Raw genomic sequence first — 20983 nt, forward strand, 5'->3', positions numbered from 1 at the left:
CTATCAGTTCAAATACAACGATTGGTGTATTTTGGATATATTTTTATTTGAAAATCGTCGACGACACACGGAAGAAAAATAGGGAATATCATCGTGCGCTTGCGCCAAAAGCAACGCTGACGCAGAAGGTACGTCAGCTGTTTTGTTAGAGGTGCGTGCATCGGGAATAGTATATTGTTGACTGGAGGGGCACTTCGCAGTTTGTTGGTCCGATCATATTTCTTTGTTTATTTGATGTGCAAAATCGTACTATTATCGTAGAAAACGTCCTGCCGCGAGTGAAAGACCACGACGCGTCGAGAAGCAACAAAGGAAATCGTAGTAACGGCTACACACTATCTGGTACCCGCTGGAAATTGATTCTGTCGAGGAGCAGTGTTCGCAAAGGCGTCCGTCCGACTGTAGTGTTCTGTGCTACCACTTCAGGAGGTTTAGGACGTTCCGCTTCCTGGAACAGGCTGCAGACTTTACTTCCAGAAGAAAAATATGGCACAAACAACGAGCAGCGCTCTAAGGGCACTTGCCCTCGAATATAAAAGTCTACAAGAGGAACCTGTCGAGGGATTCCGCGTGAAACTCGTTAACGAGGACAACATGTTTGAGTGGGAAGTAGCTATCTTCGGGCCCCCAGATACGCTTTACCAAGGAGGATACTTCAAGGTAATTATCAGAATTATTCGTAGCTTTTGTTTGCTTTGGAAACTCGGCCGAGATAAAAATTCCACTCTTTTTATCATTTTTACATGTAAACACTACAGTCGGGCATACTTTTCATTTTGTTGGTTATGTTTCTGCTTTCTCTTTCAATAGAGTTTTAAGCATATTTATCTTTTCATCAGAAAGCATTATTTTGATTGTTCCAATCGCCAAATATGGTTATAAATGTCCTATATGTAATATAAATTTTGCTTTGGTAATTTTGTAACACTTCTTCATTTCCCTTTTGTCTGAACTTTGTATGTTTAAAAATACTGTTTTCATGATAAGTCCGTTTCCGTTAATTGATTAATGTATATATTTGAAAGACATGAACATCTATCAGCGTTCCTACGTGAAGGTTGCTCGATGATGACACGATGAAACATTACGATTACCTTGACCAGAAAAGTAACAACGTGAGTGAGTAGTTTTGCCGCGACCGATCGTTGATTTCCCCAATAATAATATGCGTTGCAGTGGTTATCGCTGTTTTGCTCGTCTTTCCTATCCGCGTTACAATTCGATGAATGTTTTCATGCACAAGTCAGAAGGCGACTTTCAAGCAGCATTGAGTAATCCTGAAAATTAAAGATTACTCAATACGGCCGGATCGATTGCGTTCCACGCTCATTTTTTCTTCCTATAGTGCTTTTTCTACTGGATTTTTCCACGTGTAATATAACCCGTGATTGATAATACACCTCGAGACACAGTATCATTGTTCTTATTAAACAAATGTTTTTCAACTACCGTTCTCGATATATGTATTATGCGGTACGCGTATGCAATATAATTTAGATGCAATTTGGAAAACTGTATTATATGCTATAGTATACATTAATATACGGTATACAAATAATACAATCTCCAATTTCTGGTGTGTTCTTTCTCTCTTTTTTTAAATCTGCTGCTACAAATAGTTGTGCTATCATTCTGCGCTTTCAATCTAGTCTCTAGCGAGCAGAAAACGAATTCTACCGCTGCCGCACGGTTATACGGTTTTTTGTACAGTTCGCGTCCGCTTTCTAAACCACTCTCCGCTTCGTTATGAATTTACGAACGCTTATTCACGTAACGCGAGCGTTACCTATCTTCCCACAATGTAACTGGTCGCAACGAGCACAGACCTGACAACACACCGTTATTTGCGAATCGTATCGTACCGTACACGTGATCAGCATCTACGTGGGTGCCGCAAATCCTGTTCCACAAGATTCTAACCCGCGCTTTATAATCGTAACGCGCCTCTGTCGTAAACAGTATCGTTACACGTTATTATCACGGTAACACGTTCTTTGTTGTTGCCTGATTATCGCGGTTTATCCAATACACGAACAGTGTCTGACGAAGGTATTCAGACACATATCACAGAAAATTTGTATGAATATATAATTTGCAAAATATAAATATGTATACGAACACTTTTGTAATTCCATTAGCAGTGTAATGAGACACGATTAGTGTGATTATATTGGGGAAATTTAGGATCAATCTTAAAATGTATATCTTGGATCAAAAGCTTGGTGAGTTTATATTTGTTCCGATACTGAAGAAAAATTAATGAACAGCTGAAAGATATTATTCGACTTAGTATTTTATACGCTAAAGAAAATATATGATACTGATCTATGAATAACGTTATTAAGAAATTCATAATCTTTATCAAATATTAAAACATTGTTAAAAATAAATGATGTTCTAAGAATTTTGAACGGCAATGTATATAGAAATTATGAGAAGTTTATTGCAAACATATAGTTAGTAAAAAATTAATATAATTCGTGGCCTCAAACGTGTCCTTAGTGGTAAAGGTCATTTCATTAAATATGTATTAATAAATCTTAAATATTGTAGTCTATGTTTTCTAATTTACATACTAATTTTTAATTAAATATATATTCGCAGTAAATATCGTCTAACTTCCATACACATTTTCAGATTTGTTTTACACTTTACCAAGGTAATCATGATAGTCGTATCTCATTACAGGGCTAATGAAATTTCAGAATATTTTATGTAACGTACATAATATATTCCTTAAAAATTTCTATTAGTGCCCGAATATTTCCGCGAGCCACAGTATATAATATTGTAATTTTGAGTGAATGTATCATAAAGAAATCGTATAAAAGATTTATTTGAAGTATTAGTGAAATAAATGAACGTTTATTTTAAGGTATTGAACAAGCGCGGATTAACTGGGAAAATATACATGTACTAGACTGAGATACGTAGTGCTACGTAGAAATTTGGCTGCACGTGGCAAGAATGTGTGCCATGTGTGTGAAGTAGTTAATGCAGTCTGATTGACATGCGAAAAATATCTAGTTGTAAGTAAATCGTTCAATTGTTTCACTTGACTGCATTGTTTGAATTATTAGAATTGTATAATCGTTGCATTTATCATTATAATACTTAATAGACTATTAGTTATTTATATACTGAATACGTATTACAATATATGTAATATATAACAAAAGAAGGATGAATTTACGTTACAACCCAATAATATGTAATATATATATATATATATAAATCGGGGACGTTCCTGTTACAAAAATCTTGTCGACTAGTTAAAATAAAAAATTATTACACGACTCGATATTTTAACACGTTCGCAATTATTGCTTCGATGTAGCTCGAGGTATTTCACGTAGAAATGCAGCTCTCCTCGAGCCTCTCCGATCGAATCGAGCTCTTCTTGCGCTCTCGAGTTAATCGACACGGAATGTGCGTAAATACATAGCGGAGCGCAGATTCGTTCGTCGAATTAAATTCTGATCGTAGCTGAGTCCGAACAATTACGCGCAGTCGCCAATCGCCATGGACAATTCCATTTACCAAACGGAAATAATAATTCACGATTTACGTTAAACCGTCACTTCTTTTTCAAGGATTTACGGATCGACCCAGTGAAGTCGAGCCGTAACGCGTGTTGCCACGTTACATAAAACGCCATCGAGCATTGTCTTGTGTCTATCTTTGGCCGGCATCCCTCGAATCACCTGAGCGACTTTCACCCAGTCCCATTCCGACTGAGATGAACATGCCAGATTTTTCTCCCCGAGGAAAACCGTCGTATCTCGCAAACAGGTCACCGCGAACCCCGATAAATGGGTCTTCTCGATGTATACGTTTGTGTTGCCAGTTTTATTTTCAACTATTGGCGGCCCCACTCCCACTGATTTTGGCCCATTTAATTCTTTCACCTCAGAACAGTGAGAGATGGGCAACGTGAAACTGTTGTTAGTAAAATCGATATGCAACTCCCGCCAGCAACCTTAAACACCGTCAGAATCACTCGACGCGTCAATTCTTCCATGTCGTTTGCTTAATTTTCCCATTCTCGAGTTACAGCTCGTAAATGCGTGGCACAAGCGAAGCTTAGGAGATTTTACAGCACAAAATAAGACGAGAAGCAAGAATAACGAAACTGCGTTGAAGGTTTCGTTTTTGAGAAAGTTGAGTTTGGAAGCTTGCGAAGTAGACGTATTTGACTAATTCCCGATTGGAAAGCGGAGAACGATCGAGGTCCTTGCCCATTTGATTTCTGTTCAATATATTTTAACGTTTTTAAACAAAATATTGAGCATTACTTAATTTATATGAGTGTATCTGTAGTTATATCGCAAGAGAATTGTAACGAATTAAATCATGAAGTTACGTAGTAATACACATACAGACCGTCTGTTCTTTCTTCCGTTTGACGACGAAACCCAGCAAGGATTTCGACACGATGTAACGTCAGATCTCCTGTTACCACGCATTTCCTCTTCTCACCTGCAGCACGTGTGATACATGTTCGGTAATACTACGGACCCACAATCCTTTCTTTCTTCTATTCGAATATTATCGTCAGCTGAAAAAGTTATTGCATATTTGGCGCGATGACAACTAAAGTTTCTCGTATTGAGAAAAGAAGGAATAGCAGAAAATTAATGGACAAGACATTGAATTTTGAAACTGCTGCTCTGTAAAGAATGAAACATGTTTCATACTAGTCTTCATATAGAATAATTGAATTTTTTTAACAAGGAACGAGTAATATTAGTTTAGCTCAGTTTAATTAATATTAATCTGCATAATTAGGAGTTCCGGGGGCAAATAGAAAACAGGCTAATACTTAATCTGAAAATTAAATGGAAAGATAACTTTGATGCGGAATTGGTTGACAATGTGTGGAATTTTTAAAATGTCCTTCCATTTAAGAGTGTGATTTATCGTATTTCTTATCTTATCTGCGTTCTTCGCTTATTGGAATATTATAAATTATAATATAGTTCGAGTAAAAAAATTCCTTCGATAAAAAATATTAAGTGACCTCGTTGATCGAAGTACCTCTTCAAGGGAACACGATGCCTGCCTTCCTGATTTGGGTCACTTCTTGATCCTTCTGAATCGGCGCGAAGTTTTCAAGGAGTGATGGTAGCCATGTCGTGCAGTGCCATCTAAGGGGTGACCGTCAAGTGCTTATCGTAGAAATAGGTCGAGAAAATTTATAGGTCACGCGATACAGTCGACTCGACGGGCGGAAAAGCGACGAGTAAACGACCCTTTGAAATATCGCGACAACGGAAAATGGGCCATCTTTCAACTTGCTCTATTCCCAGATATCTTTTACGCAATCGAATTCTTATTTTCTAAATCCTTCTTACTTAACCTTTGTCGTTCCAAGCACTGACTCCAATCATCATTTGATTATAATCTTCGGGTTCTAGTTTGTGGACTATAATAATCATTTAAATTGAGTTGTTGTCCTGCTGGAAAGTTCGGAGGTTCCTTTGTTTTTCGGATAAAATAAAATTTTTTCGTGCATTTTTCCGGGTACTGTAATTGTAACTTTTATTTTTAAATATAATTAATTGCTGTTTTAATACTGTAAAAAAATAATATCGCGACATGATGCAAATTTTTGATGGGATGAAAATAATAAAAAGAGTAAATTCTAGTATTACAGGAGAATCTAATATCATAACGAGTATTGGTCCTTACGTATTTGCTATTTTATTATGTATTATATGCATTGTAATTTCGTATCTTTAAATTCTCCATAAATGTATAGAAATTCGCAGTAAATTCTCTATTTAATGATTCGCAGTAACTCTACTATTCGAATATGTATATGCATTATAATGATTATTGATATTGCGCACATATGTTTTTTTTTATCATTCATTACTTTATTGTTAAAGTAATGTGTCCCTGTCACGTGTCAAGAGCACTACATTATTAAAGAACTCAACGCACATGCTTGTTTGTTCCATCTGATATAATCGAACGGAGTTATCGTTTCTTCTTTACTTGTTTTTGCAATCGTATCACGTATTTTTTGTTCTCGATCGAAACGATATAAATCTCGATTTTTGTACTGTTATTTTTGCATTGTTTCAGGAAACATAAGAATGGTCGTGTAATTGCATGAATAATCGATCTCGTCCTCGATTCCGCGAATACCTTTCGTCGATGCCATGTGAGATTACTGACTGATAAGCACGATCAATGTTCCCATGTCACGTTGGAAAGTGCAACAAAATCATCGCTGCTTAGAATACTATAGCAACTATTTCCAATTCAATTACTAACTTGTAATTGTGCCTTATCTTTGCCCTTCTCTTCACTCGCAATGTCATTATGTGTACAGTGGCTCATAAAAGTATTTGGAAGCATGTAGAATTCTTTTCTAATTATGCGTTTACGGAACATTTTGAGATTTCATTAACACTGTAATAGAATCCGACTATCATGATTACATATTGAAATTAGAGATTAAAGTGTTGCAAATTTGTGTAGTCTTATCCAAGATCATATACGACATATAGAAGGTTCTCGGAATCTCACGCTATCGTCTGTGAATTGATTCGTTAAGTCTTCTCATAATGCGGTACTGTGCACAAGTACGTATCATTATATGAATTGGAGTGTAGGAAGAAACTCTCGGCTTGAAAACTCCAAAATTAAAAACACAAACGATCCTGCGTCGTTGAAAATCGTCAAAGAGTTGTTAAAATTATCATTACCATGATACAAGCGCGATTCTGAATAGGAAATATCGCGATCCAGACTTGAAATTCGAACCTCTGGGTAATTAGTTAAATACACGATCCAGCATGGTAGAAATTATTCTACCGCGGAAATGTAAACAAACGCTCGATGGAAAGTAACTTAATTCTAGGACGCGCTATCCCGGAGGACGAGGTGGATATTTGGGCCATGACCAGGTTGCGATCAATATAGCGTCCCGTCGGCAAACCATCGACGAAAGTCCGCCAACAAAGTCGGGGACGACCCTTATGTACGCCCTGTATGCGAAATGGATTCATTCTATACCAATGCAAGTGCGTGGAACACGCCGTGAAAGGGAAGAACGCGTCCCTTCTCTCAGCCATGTTTCACTGCGATACACGGATGATCATCGATTTGTTGATACCTTGTCGTTATTCCATCGGTTATTATCGAAACAAAGCTACGTATTCATTACGCGTCCATTATCGACGATATCGCCTTTGTCCCGCGGGTTTTTGTCTTTCCAAGAAATGATCACAATTCGCTATTTGCCATTAAAACAAACAGATAACAAAACAAAGCAAACAGATTCGCTTCCGTGACGTTTCAGCGAGTAGTTACAAGTCGACAAGAGTATCCCTTCGATACGTAGAACAAATCGAATTTTATAGAGCCCTCGGTTCTTGGGTGTTTTCCGGGTAAATTCATCCCTCGCGCGATTACGTTTCCCTCGAGCTCGAACCACATCAGCGTATCGCCTATCGTTCGTTCAATTTTTTCTGGACGCGTCGAGCAATTCGCAAATGACTTGTAAATAATTTTCGGAACCCTGAACAAGGGCCTTTGCGATAATTTACATAAACGATTATCGATCCGTTGTAACGTAGCATCGTCTTAACGCGCGTCCTGCGCTCCTGTTTTCTTTCTGTTCCAGGCACACATGAAGTTCCCGCCCGATTATCCGTACAGTCCACCCAGCATTCGGTTTATGACGAAAGTTTGGCACCCGAACGTATACGAGGTGAGTAAATACAGGAATTATCGATCCTCCGCGTGCTTCTTTTCATCCCCTTCCGTATGGCTCGGCTGTTTTTTCCCTCGTTCTCTCCCTTCTCTCGGCTGAATCTTTCTCCCACAGTCAACCATCCCCTTTCGTTTTCTCCGATTTCCTCTTTGTCCCTTACCCTGCATGTTGTAACTCCCGCGTCGTTGCTCGAAGGACTCGCGAAATCTGCAATCAGAAGTGTAGCGTCGTTTCGCTGGAAAATCCAGCGCCTACAAGTACTCGATATTCCCAGTCTTCAAATATCAAGCGGTCGTAATTTCGACAGCCGACTCTACTATCGTCACAGGCAAGATCGCTCATCTTGTAATAGAACAATTTTTTCTCCTTCAATTCGCGATCGTCGATATCGAATCTCGCTTTTATAATTGCAACTCTTCCTGAAAAACTACGTTTCGTACTACCGAGAGCTGAAAATTGCCATCGATCGAAGATACCTTATCAACTTGGAGCGCATCTGTGACGGGTTCTTCGTGTGACCCTTCAGCGACTAGCAAAGAGTCAACGACCGTCCAAAGCTCGTTGGACATCCGTATCCAGTCACTTGTTGGAAGGGATGGGACTAGGCGAACACGCCGCGGCTAACGGGAATAAACGCACGTAAATCTCACGCGTCCAGTAACATGCATTAATTATACAATGGTCGATAGTTGCACCAAGTTAGATCATCACGATACCATATACACGCACCATATAAAGATTAGTACATTTGAATTTTATTTTTAGAAACGAACGAACGTACAGATGAAAGCTGACTGATTTTACTTACAATAACTGTGGGCCTTAGATAGATAGATTATAAGATAAGTGAGGAACGGTGACGTGGAGTAAGAAACTCTATCGTTGTTCGGCCAATTTTTTTTACGATGAAAGTTTCGTTCCGTTACATCGTGCGAATAATATCGCCGACAGTTGCGCTTTCGCATACGCTATTTTCCATGCAATGAACACTTTTCATACGTTACGTATTTCCATGCTCTCGCGCAGAGGCCAATGCACTTCTACATACCATCAACTCGAACGCCTCTTGCTTTCTTCCATTCTCATATATTTTTTTTTTTTTTTCATTATTCTTTTTTCCTTTTCCTTCGCGAGATTAATCCTCCGCGAAAACGTGACAACGAAGAAGAATATAAGTAATTTGTTTAATGAGTATATAATGGAATGGCCCGAGTGAACACGAGGATTGTCTGTCACCTCGGTGAACTCTATAACCAGTGCTCCACGATTATCAGTCAATCGAAGCATCTGCGCGTCCCGTCGGTCTTTTTTCTTCTTTTTCTTCTTTTTCTTTTTTCACTGACACTCAACGTGTCTCGCCTTTGTTTCTCCAACGAGATAGACCGCTCGTCGCCGATGTAAAAAGGGGGAAGAGTACTCTCGTTACATCGCACGATTACATTATGTATGTCATACGATTTGAGTACTGCCGTCCTTAGCTAGAATCTCGTATCTACCATTTTGAAACACTCGACGAAACCGAAATTTCATAATTTTTTATCATCTTTGCTTCTTCGATCAATTAAAAATATGTAATTATAATATTTGATTAGTTTATATAATTGTCATACATAAGTATACACGCGGTAAGGGCTAACACATAATTACTAGTATTTATTACCTCCCAGTAACTCTTGCGAATAATTTCAATAAATTTTTATACGCATCACGTCTCAATCTTGCATAAATACAACCTTGTAATCGATTAATCGTTCCCTTGATAATTGAAATCTAGGTTAATTATCACGTTTCATAGAAGAGGGCAGCGGGTGTATACGTTTTCGGATCTGTTTGAAATTTTATCGGTATAGTCAATTCAGACTTCGCTACAGGACTTGGCTACTTAACACGTTAAATACGGATGACTCCATACTCCATGGTGGTTTCACGGTTCATCGTGGCCGCTCCTGGAGGCGAGTGACTCCGCGTTGACGTCAAGCGTTTCACGCGTTAAGAAAAAGATATTCGATCGCACTGAACGCTCGTGACTTCGGCTCAACATGCAAACGAAATTTCAAAATGTTTCGTATAATATATAGTCGTGAAAAGTTTCTACAAGCATTCGAATGATTCCGTGAGTCACTGCGAAAATTGAAAACTGCTGGATAAGAGATTTTAAGTAAAAAGGAGGACAGACCAGCGGAACTTAGTGAATCCTACGTAACCGTGGCACGTTCAATGACGACCGAATGACTTTCCACGAAACCCCTTTGTCCGCGTGAGTCACGTGCATGAGAGATTTCTTGCTCCGCGGGGGATCTTACGAGCTCGCTCTAAACACGAGACACTGCCAGACAATAATAGTCGTCTCGCTTGAATTTTTCCTCGGCTACGACCGGCGATATGCTATTGTTCTCTCGAAACTGTTTGTCGAATGACAAGTTACGACTTCTTCGCTGGAATCTAAATAATACCATTTCTCTCGAAAAACAAAGAGAATACGGATCTATTGCTTTCTTTTTGAATTTTTCACCGGTGGATAAAAAGGTAACGAAGATAACGAAAGAGATCAGTGCTACGCGGATCTTTTCCGTACATAGTGTAGTTATCGAAGGCCTTCGATGAATCTATTCGCGTCACCATCCTTCGTTCTTCTCGTGCAACACATAGATATACATACAAGTGACCACAAAATTCTAGACAGTCTTCTATAGAGTTACCGATCTATAAATCTGAAGTACCTATTAAAAACGCAACAATAGGATATTTTCCTATTTATTGTATGCATATACTACTACATGTGTTTACCATTTAAATATAATCTGACTGTATCGACACCTAAAATCTTTCTATATGTTTAGAAGACCCGTCAAGTTTTGCCAAGCAACAAAATAGTTCTATAAGCTTCGTCGATTACAAGTATCAGTTTCGTTATTGCATCTTAGTTTTTGAAAACCAATATTAATCGCGTCACGATCATATTCAGTTATGATGTATAATGTATATGCCACGTACATGTTGTTAAAAATAAGCAGACGCCCGGCTTTCGTGCGACAGCGTGCACTTCGTTTATTTCTGTGCCACTTTGTATCGAATGCACCTCGTTATCAACCGAAGCGCTTCGATATTCCGTGACATGACGACTGATGCGGCGCATCTCTTCACAAGCACGGCTTGACCCTGGTACACCCACTTCTTCCTCGAGCAGTGGAAGTCAGATACGCCGTTCGAAGAACGGCGTTGAGGTGGAATCATTACAAAATCCGTAGGCTCGTTTGCCCTCGGCGCGGAGAGGTCGTCGCCTTAAGATTCGACGAACCGTAAAACGTCTGACCGGCTGTACGTGCACCAGCATACAGAGCACGAGAGAGAATGAGAGAGAAGAGATTCACGCTCGCTCTCATGTTGCTCCCTGTCCGCGCTTACGCCAGCTACTTCTCCGTCTATCTGGCTCTCCGCCTTTGTAGATGAGAAGAGAGATGCGTGTATACGTGTGTCGCAGGTTTACTCGACTGTGTCGGCGGTTGGTATATCGACAGAAATTACGCGTGTATAGGTGCTGCCGTTTACGAGCGACTCTAAGGCCGTAAGGTGGAAACGCTCTGGGATAAGGTCGCGCTTAGGACTTCGATCTACTATTTAATCCCTTAACGCCACAATTTTCAACTAGTGGCGCACGAGTTTTTACAACACACAATGCCTGACTATTCGGTTAGCAGCACTGACGACCGCTTTTCTCTTAGATTGTCAAATAAAAATAATAATAGCCAGTCGGAGCGAATGCCCTCTTTTTAATCAAATATAATATATATATGTGTGCGTGACGATGTGGCGCAGAATTTTAGTAATCAGTTTGCCCGTGTCATGAAATGGAAAAGATTGAAAATCGCTACCTCAATTCTTTTTTACTAATCGGTCAAAATGCGTAATTTCGTTTTTAACGAAATTGGGTAAACGTGAGGAAAAATTTATATAGCGCGAGTTATTTTCCTTTTGACATATATCGTAAAGGGTACGTTTCTAAGTAACACACGCTTTGAATTTCATGGCAGTCTTTTTTGGTTCTTTAGACAAGCGATTTTGAAATATTATAAAAATAATCTTCCTAGAAAAGAAAATTTAGTCTCTGCGATTTCAACCTTGACATATATTTTCAAGATTTTGAAGTAAACGCGAAGTAAAGGGTCCCTTCCCGGAAAAGATTTTGACCTAATCTAAGCCAAGCTCGATTTCGAGATATAACGAGATTTTATTCTAAAAATATACTGACTAATAAACAGTTATAAGTAACTACAAAGAAATGTAAACATTTATTTTGTATTTAAATTTGCTTAATATTCCGTTACTGTCAATAAACCAGGTTTAACGTTTAGTTTCGTTACGAGTTTCGCAATAAGTACGGTTTACAAAATCTCACGTCTCAAGAATCAAAAGAGACCGGCGCAAGATTCAAAGCGTATGTTGTTGCTTAGAGACGCACTCTCTAAAATGTATGTCAAAAGAAAAATGATCCGTGCTATGCGAGTTTCTGTGAATTTTTACCCGGAATTATCTCGTCACTATACAATAATATATATTTTTGTAATTTTTACTTAAGTCTAATGTAATTTGACAGAAATATGTCGACGTAGATATTAGTTACAGAAATATACAAATACATTTAATATTATTTAATATATGTGAATATCTTCGAAAAGTAACTTACTGGATGCGAATCAGTTGAGATAAAATATCGCGAATGTTGCAAACAATTCGCAACAGTTAACAGGACAAGAATCTCGCGCAGCTTCGTCCAAACACCACGAAAATCAGCTACTTGTCTTAAAGGAGTTTGCTCTTGTGCTTGTATGATTGTAATTGTTCGTTTAAAAAATAGTCAGTCGTTGCGCGGAGAGCTTACGAGGGTCGTTTAATTCGAGATAATTCTTCTGGAAGCTTAATCGGTATACACAAGCTTTTGTACTTTACTCATACATGTTTGTGAACGTAAGTGTATCTTATCTTCACATTTCTTATACATTTCTTATCTTCTTTCTTCTGGATTAATATTTATTCGAGTACGTAAGTAGAGAAATGGAACGGAGAAATATCTCGAAAACGCGGACCAGTCGAGTTAAATGGCACGCACGCCTACGCGTTCTGTCAAGATATTTAGAAGCGTTGATCGTCTGTGAGGTTTCCTGTTTGGATCGGTCAACAGAGTTTCTCCTCCGCATCTACATGTCTCGCTGTGATTCACCGTCATCGGAAGCGCGAAAGTGGTTCAGTCACCTCGTCAAAAATAATTCCACTGTTCGTCGCATTTTAGATTAAATTGAACATCGTATATCGTAGATATCGCGCGTAATTTCTTAGATTAAAATTAAAATAGAGCGGTAACATTGGCAATGATCGAGTTGTATTTTAGATTTCCGTGATCGATTTGAACCAAAATAAAATAAAGGTAAACCTAATTTCACGCGATTTACGAGAATGTAGAAGAACTATGAGCCTCTGCATAGTTCTCGTGATAGTTCCGATCGTGGCGTCTATTTTCGAGGCTGACCAGTGCTCAGCAAGGTTCTCACCTCGTTCGATGAGATACTCTTCGCTTCTCTGCCTCTTTCTACTTCTCCTGCCAGCATCGCTAATTTTAAAAATTTACTCTTTCGGTATTTTGCTCGCACGAAATGCTGACGACGGCAACGGCGACGTGGTTACTCTTGAAAACGTCGCAATATTCCAAGTATTTTTTCTCTATCGAAGTCACATTATCTTATCTCACGTACTGTCCGACATATGTATTATCCTATATTGTTATACACAGATATTTGGATACTTGCAAATTATTGTAAATGCATAGAATATACATTAAAAGGAAATTCTTTAGTCTAATGTTGGCCTTTAACCTTAGTCAAGCATACGCAATTAATAAATATTTATGAATAATTAATATTGCTTAATATAAATAAAAAAACGATAATTAAAGGTAGATAAATATTAATCGATCGAACACATGTGACTTCAGGTATGTTTAACTTACTCTATCGAATATATTATGTTGCTTTGATTATTTAAAGTAGCTAATAGACCCTGAAATAACAAATTATGAAGTTGGACGAATGTTAATTAATCTGATGTGATCTTCGATAAAAAGAAGTAAAGAGCTATATCTTTAATAGAAGTGAATGTGTTAAGTGTGTTTACTCAATGTCGAAGCCTTAAAGTCTTGAAACATACGTATCTCCAGCCACGTTCTAAAAGCTTATATAAATTTTATGAAACGTTAACTATTCAATACAATTAAACAGAGAACTTAAGTAACGCGCATATATTCCTCGTTTCAGTTTGAATTTAACATTGCATTTGGTCTTTGTTATGACAAGAAGCGAAGAATTAATAGTTAGAAAAACGTTTCTCTATCACAGCTTTCAGAATAAAATAAAAAAGTTAACCTTTTGATCGAATTGCACAAGGTGTCTAATTAATTAATATATATAACACGTACAGTAGCTGACGTACCAACTGTACGCGACTAATTAGCAAAAAGTAAGTGGCAATAGACGCTCATCGAAACAGCTCGATACTAACTTGAACCGCATACTAACAAGAGTCGACGAAAAAGAGGCGTGCGCGTTTATTATATCTAAATTCGCGTTGTATAATTAAATCAGGTATTTTCGGGCAACGCGCATCAAAAGCGAGACTTTATTTTCGCTTCGTAGAAGCGTATAAGCGTCAAACCAGTACAACGTACGAACAGGAGCCGGTTCGGAGATAAAAGTTTGTCGTATGTTCGAACCATAATCCGGCAAGAAATCTCGCGACCTGTTGCACGCCGTTGAAAATGAAGCGCATCCGTCCTGACGTATCGCTGCTCTATTTTCCTTTCAACTGGATTTCTCCAGGTTATTGCCAGCCACGAACTTCCATCCGTGACGCACTCTAAGAAAAATTTATTCCGCGAACACGATCAAAAAAGATCAGTTTGCAAAAAAGATCGTTCCTTCTAGTTGACATATTTCTTCCGACGTCTGGATTTGTATTTCTGCAAAATGTTGATCAAAGTTGCAGCTCGCTATCGTTCAATGATATCTGAACGTTTGCTCATACTTGACGCAAACTACATTTTAATTAGGCGAACGTAGATAAATCAGACTACAGCTTTATTCGTTGTAATTACGAGACTGTGACTTTTTACGCAAATAAAAAAGAAATAGGGAAATGAATCATAAATAGCGATTTGTTTCACTCGTTTGCTTCGTTTGATCTTCATTTCACGTCGGAAATTTTATATTCCCACAAGTGCATAAACATCTGCAGCCCGACAGTTATCATAGCTACGTATGGTTACAATATTACGTCGATATTAATGTTAAATTGATTTTTAAAAGCCAATATGCAACGATAAAACCAGTGTTTGTAAGTTTAAAATCTTAGGAAAAAATATTTTTTCTGAATAAAGACCAACGACTCTTAATAATTGACGAAATTGAAATACCACAGGCATGTGCACTATGCGATTAACAAATCAGTTCGGATCATTTTACCAGCTGCGTAAATGATATCGAAAGACATTTTCTGGATGCAGTAGTGGCCGCGAATTTTCGGGAATCAGAGGAGACCGAGAACCAGAAAGGCTCTCTCTCTCTCTTTCTCTCTTTCTCTGTGCTGGCCATACGCCAACGGCACTGCGGCATGCCATGCTTTTGTCCACAAAGAGCGTGCTTACCACACGAATATATCTTCTTGCATCCTTCTACCTCGTTCTCGTTCGAACAGTCGTGTGCTCGATGGAAAGTAGGGAAAGGAAAAAAAAAGAAATATTTAAGCCCTTATCTGCGTGACGGTGGATCTTGAGCTGACAGCGTGCAACTTCAACGCGAATCGGAAGATTTTGCAAGCTCCGATTTCCGTGAAAGTCGAACGACCTACTTCCATCTTTTCGCGCTGGTAAAATCCGCAACTCGATAGCATGTAAATTTTCCTCTGCAATCTATTTTTACTCCCTTTCTGTTACCTATCTTCTTATCTTTGCGCGTAAAAGAATCGCTGTCTATCGTAAGGTAAACGATCGTGTTCTCTATGGTGCGGTTTTACACAGTAAACAATGACGCCACGATGCGGAAAACAGACGACAGTGAAAGTTTAATCGCAAGAAGGCGGCTCTCTTTCTAAGAACCGGATGGTTAATCCGTGATCGATCCAATACCTCGAAAGTCTTAATGTTTTGTGGAATTGTTCGATTTATTTCATAAACATTCACGGTATTAAAAAAGTGTTTTCCAACATTTATTGAACCGCGATCCTCTTTTACAATGTTCAAGCTGTGACTCTCCGCCATGTTCCCCCATATATTGTACTTTCCTTTTATTTAGATATTACTGATATTACATAATCCTGAAAACCTTCACGGTTTGTGTTTGACTTTAACGTTAGTAACTACTACCAGAACTAGTAAACGCTAGTAATTTATTAAACTGACAGATTTTCTTTTTTTACTACTCGTTTTATTGATCGTCTAAAATCATCAAGTAGTCTGAATCATACTGGTAGTAAAAATTACGATTTCAACTTGAAGAAGATATTTTGTATCTGCAATGACGTTTACTTTGAATTCTAAATATAGTTCTACCGATATAGAGTGAAAATTAGTTTCGATTAATGCGAGTTTCATAGAATATTTGAATGGTTTAGGTAGTTCTCAAGAAAATTCAAAGGCAACAGATTAAATCGTTGTTTCTACAATTATCAGAAACGTATCTGATTCTTCTGACGAAACTAATCCTCTTCCTGAAACCAAAACCTGATTACGTATATATATCTACTTTATTATTATCGTAACACTTTAATTATAATCGTTTAAATATAATACACGTATATAGGTATACATAAAAAATAAGTAGTTCTAACGTTCCAAGTACTATGCATAATCGAAAGCCAAAAAATTTGTAATTCCAATCAACGATCAAGTATATACAGATATTTATACCACGTCGAAGTGAATTTATTTGAAATAAAAAATTATTTCTACTTTAAAGAAATGTCCACGCCCAAGTCCACGCATTGCGGAATTTTTGCAATCGTTACCCATAAATATTTCAACAAACTAGAGAAAAACACATTTACCAAGGAATTAACTAGATGACCTCGACAAGCTTAAATAGTAATCAATATTTTATAAAAATTTATTTTATCGATTAGGCCATAATTAATCGTAAACAAAAATAAATAGGTAGTAAAAATCCTCAACTGAAACTGTCTGCAACTTTCTAAGAAACACTTCGCGAACTCTTTAAGAGTCACAACTTACTCACAAGTTAGGAATCTACGGACGAATTGTACGAAAAGCGTGGAAAATACGCGCGAACTTACACGTACTCGAATCTCGCGCAGGCACTTAATTGGCAAGAGCGCGAGAATGCCACGCTGTTGACTTCGATATATGTAGCCATTTCTTATGCCGATCGATCAGGTTTAAACGCTTCAGTGAACCGGGACGAGAGTTGCACAAAGACATAGGACGCTTGAAGTCGCCCGTGTAAATGCTAATCGAGATTACCAAGTAGATTAGTAGACGTTTCGACTGACTGGATGCGGAAGTGGTCGGCTGGCAACGGCTGACAGACGAGAAACTGCACACGACTTCCTCTCAATGGCCATGTTATTTCACCTATTGTTACGACTGCACGTAACCTATCGATTAAATCTAATTAACTGTCACGTTTCCGTGGCCATTACGCCTTTCATTAGCAGATAAATTCACCCTGTATATATGTATAACACGTAAATCAGATTTGCATACAATCATATCCGCGTCTGCTTGAATCGGTGAACCACCTCGATCGAAAGAGCGACGAGCGTAGAGCGTGGAGTCGTTGTTGCTCAACTTTCCGGAGCAAACATCTCCTTGCGTCAGAAAATTTGCATCCAATATTCCGCGGAAGCGTAGTTGGCGAACGGTAAGTTCGACGAAAGACGCGTACAATCACGATTCTTTGAAATCAAATCGTTCCTGCGACGACAAGTTTCTCGAAACGAATCAAATATATCGCACTTTGGAAGTCTACGATAACGTAGTTGCTTACGAAAATATTCGAACGCTTGTAGAAATGTATTGCGAATATATCGTGTGTTTTATATTATGTTTTATATTCTAAGCATTCTCTAGTTTTATTAGCAAGTATGATGAGCCTTTTTATCTCTGCAAAGCGATATACAAAAACAGGAATAAAATATCCAAAGCACCCGATTGATTACAATATTGAATCGGTAAAACAAGTATAAAAGGCGCGTGATAACGTGACAAGTTCTTTTTTGTTAGTTTCTCGTTAGATCCATAAATATCAATTTCTTGAAAATAGCTGAGAAATTCTTAAGATCTCGTGAACAATTAATAAAATGTGATTTATTGAAATGTTCAACAAGATGCAAAAATATATATTTTGGTCTCACAACCAAATAAGAGAACAGTTTTCATCAACATGTAATTAATTATTTATTTTTTAAATCGCTTATCGTGTTTTCTCGCCTTCTTCGTATCTGCTCAGATACCATATTTTTACGTTCATTCGTAAAAATATGACTTTGCATAAATATCTATAATCGTTATTCACAAATGTTGTTAGAACCCTATGAAGTAAACTTTATGTATTTTGCTGAATTCGGATTTAAAAATACATATTGAAGTTGATCTCGACACTAATCATTTGGTACCATCAAATCTTTTCATCAATTAACCGATTCCATGGAAAACGGTTTCATCCAATGGCGACCATTTCCTTCCTGTGTTTAACTGATATATTACGAGAACCTCGGTTTATGAATTCGTTCTGGTCGTCTGGTTTTCTTACACGATCAAGGGAAAAAGGAACAGCAAGAAGTTTCTGCAATCAGAGGCGTCGCATGTTTGCGCGCGTTTCAAAGAGGAAACGCGTATATGTTCGTGGTTGGAGCTCCGAATATGGCGCGTAAAGGAGACTGGGCAAGGATTTTCAGGTTCGCGAAAGACGCTACGAGGTTTTATCCTTCGACCCGGACGAGGCTTGTTTCCCCTGTGGGCAATGCGCCTTCAGGGACGATTAACGCGGAACTCGCCTCCTTTCCCCTTCTATGATCAAATAATTCTCTTCTTGCCAAAGTCGATCTATGTCCTTGAAAATTTGTTTCCCAGATCTGGATGTGTATGCGTTAACCACTGAAAGTAATGGAATATCTTTATTGCTTAAAGAACGTTCTTCGTTATTTGTACTTTTCTATCTGAATATGAAAGAATCATCTAAGTAATTAAATTTTGTTCATATTCTGCAGAATGGAGATCTATGCATATCAATCCTACATCCACCAGTAGATGATCCACAAAGTGGAGAACTGCCATGCGAGAGGTGGAATCCGACACAGAATGTCAGGTGAGCATCACAAGTAGGAATAGCTGATCCAAAGCTGAATGTTAAATACTCTTGGCATATGTTGAAACACATACCATGAATCTTGCTGTTGATTACTGTAAATGTAAAGAAGTAACACGGAGAAACGACAAATGAACTCTCGTTTTGAAATAGGACGATCCTGTTGTCCGTGATTTCGCTTCTGAACGAGCCCAATACATATAGCCCTGCCAACGTGGATGCCTCGGTGATGTATAGGCGCTGGCGCGACTCCAAGGGTAAAGACAAAGAGTATGAAAATATCATAAGGTACAATAATATTGATCTATTCCGCATCCTACAGATTTTTCCATTTATCCTACACGTAATACTTCCCTTTTATCTCTTCGTGCTACCTTATCGTATAGAATACTGATCAAACACACATACGTGGAAGTGTAATATCAAATTTATCGCGACGTAAAGCCTTGTAAATTTAAAATGTTGGAAGTTAGAGAATGAGGAAAACGCACGTGTTATTATTCTTTTTGGAGAAAAGATACGAAGATCAGGCAAAGCAACGCACATACATCCAAGAAATGGTTGCTTGATTACAGAAAACAAGCACAAGCAGCAAAGATGGAAGCTGAGAAAGAGGGGATCGTCGTACCAGTAACGTTGGAAGATTATTGCATTAAGACTCATGCGAGGCCAGCTGAACAACAGCTAGACATGACGGATTTCTATGATGATGAGTACGAGCTGGACGACGACGACGATGATGAGCAAATGAGCGCCAGTGACTACGAAGACGGTGACGACAGTGGCAACGGAGAGTCGTGATCCATTTTCTCAAACTATTAAAAAAAAAACTCGAAAACGCTAATTATTATCAGTTCTGTATAGATTAATAAATTAACGGGCTTCTAAACCGGACGCTCTCTCTTTTCAGACGTGCCACCTTAAATTCAAGTACGCGTTTAAAAAAGAACTTAACTCGTCGTTAGGTATTTAAGTAGGCTCGTATTTTAGGATGATGTCGATAATATCACGTTATTCTTCGTCACAATTTCTTAGACGAAATCGACATAAAATTCGTTGATTAGTTATTTATCATTATATTATTTTTGTTGATCGTGATCATTTCAATCTAAGATTGAATAGTTTTACAATGTATTTTGGTTTCGATTCAACTAATAAAAATATTTATAAACCGGTTATAATGCCATGAAGATGTAACGAGATTTTATTAGAATATACACATTATGAAGTGATATGTAATTTGTAAAATCTCGAAAAAAGAAATAATTCTATGTATGCTAAATTGTTGAGAATGCCGTGTTTATAAGCTCTTTAACTTAAGCAATATACGGTATGAAAATAAGTACTTTGTTAGAAGCACTGTGCTTGTTGTGTTGTGGTTGGCACGTCGATCTTTTAACTAGGTAAAAAGTAAAAAGGACCAATTGATTTACCTTATGGTGATCAGCGTTCGATAAAATTAATCATAAATGAGAAGTACAATGATTGGGCTGGCTCAAATCTTCTTTATCCATGTGTTGTATTTGAAATTATCAATGGGTATATCAATTGATCCTGCATTTTAAATCTTCGATAAAAATTTACATTGAATAAAGTGAAATTCCTCTGTTTCGTATGATTATTTATGCTATAAAGCCAAAAGTTGGTAAGAAATTCGGATGTGTGAGAAAAGAAGCAAACTGCCAAAAAAGACCTGTTAAACATTCTTCGTAGTCGCAAATTTTATTTAAAACAGGTATACTGTTGGAAAAAAGTTTCTTAAATGTTCTTTTTTTCGATTCGACCGACTAATTCAAATCATTTTTCTTCTTTTATACACACATATTTATATAAGTTTAAATATTACGTTAGACATTTATATTTCTTGTTTATAATGGAGCTACGAGGATTG

At 37.8% G+C, this 20983-nt stretch overlaps 1 protein-coding gene across 2 annotated transcripts; it reads left to right on the forward strand.

Moving 5' to 3' along the window:
- Nucleotides 1-131: 131 nt before the first annotated feature.
- On the forward strand, nucleotides 132-20797 carry LOC117212193 (ubiquitin-conjugating enzyme E2 R2). Of its 2 annotated transcripts, XM_033456753.1 has the most exons (5): nucleotides 135-660; nucleotides 7637-7723; nucleotides 18995-19092; nucleotides 19246-19380; nucleotides 19668-20797. In XM_033456753.1, exons 1-5 carry the CDS (start codon nucleotides 487-489, stop codon nucleotides 19891-19893), a joined length of 720 nt encoding a protein of 239 aa, XP_033312644.1. In that variant the 5' UTR covers nucleotides 135-486; the 3' UTR covers nucleotides 19894-20797. The 2 variants fall into 2 exon arrangements, with proteins under 2 accessions (XP_033312645.1, XP_033312644.1); XM_033456754.1 differs by lacking the exon at nucleotides 7637-7723 and having other exon boundaries at nucleotides 132-660.
- Nucleotides 20798-20983: the final 186 nt, after the last annotated feature.

Source organism: Bombus bifarius, unplaced genomic scaffold (assembly GCF_011952205.1).
Source record: "Bombus bifarius isolate JDL3187 unplaced genomic scaffold, Bbif_JDL3187 scf7180000008286, whole genome shotgun sequence".
Classification (NCBI taxonomy): domain Eukaryota; kingdom Metazoa; phylum Arthropoda; class Insecta; order Hymenoptera; family Apidae; genus Bombus; species Bombus bifarius.

Excerpts from the sequence above, each read along its gene's own strand:
- LOC117212193 (XM_033456753.1), top strand. The coding sequence starts at position 487 with ATGGCACAAACAACGAGCAGCGCTCTAAGGGCACTTGCCCTCGAATAT. Across the intron at positions 7,724-18,994 it reads GGCACCCGAACGTATACGAG|AATGGAGATCTATGCATATC; the intron begins GTGAGTAAATAC and ends CATATTCTGCAG. Across the intron at positions 19,093-19,245 it reads AATCCGACACAGAATGTCAG|GACGATCCTGTTGTCCGTGA; the intron begins GTGAGCATCACA and ends GTTTTGAAATAG.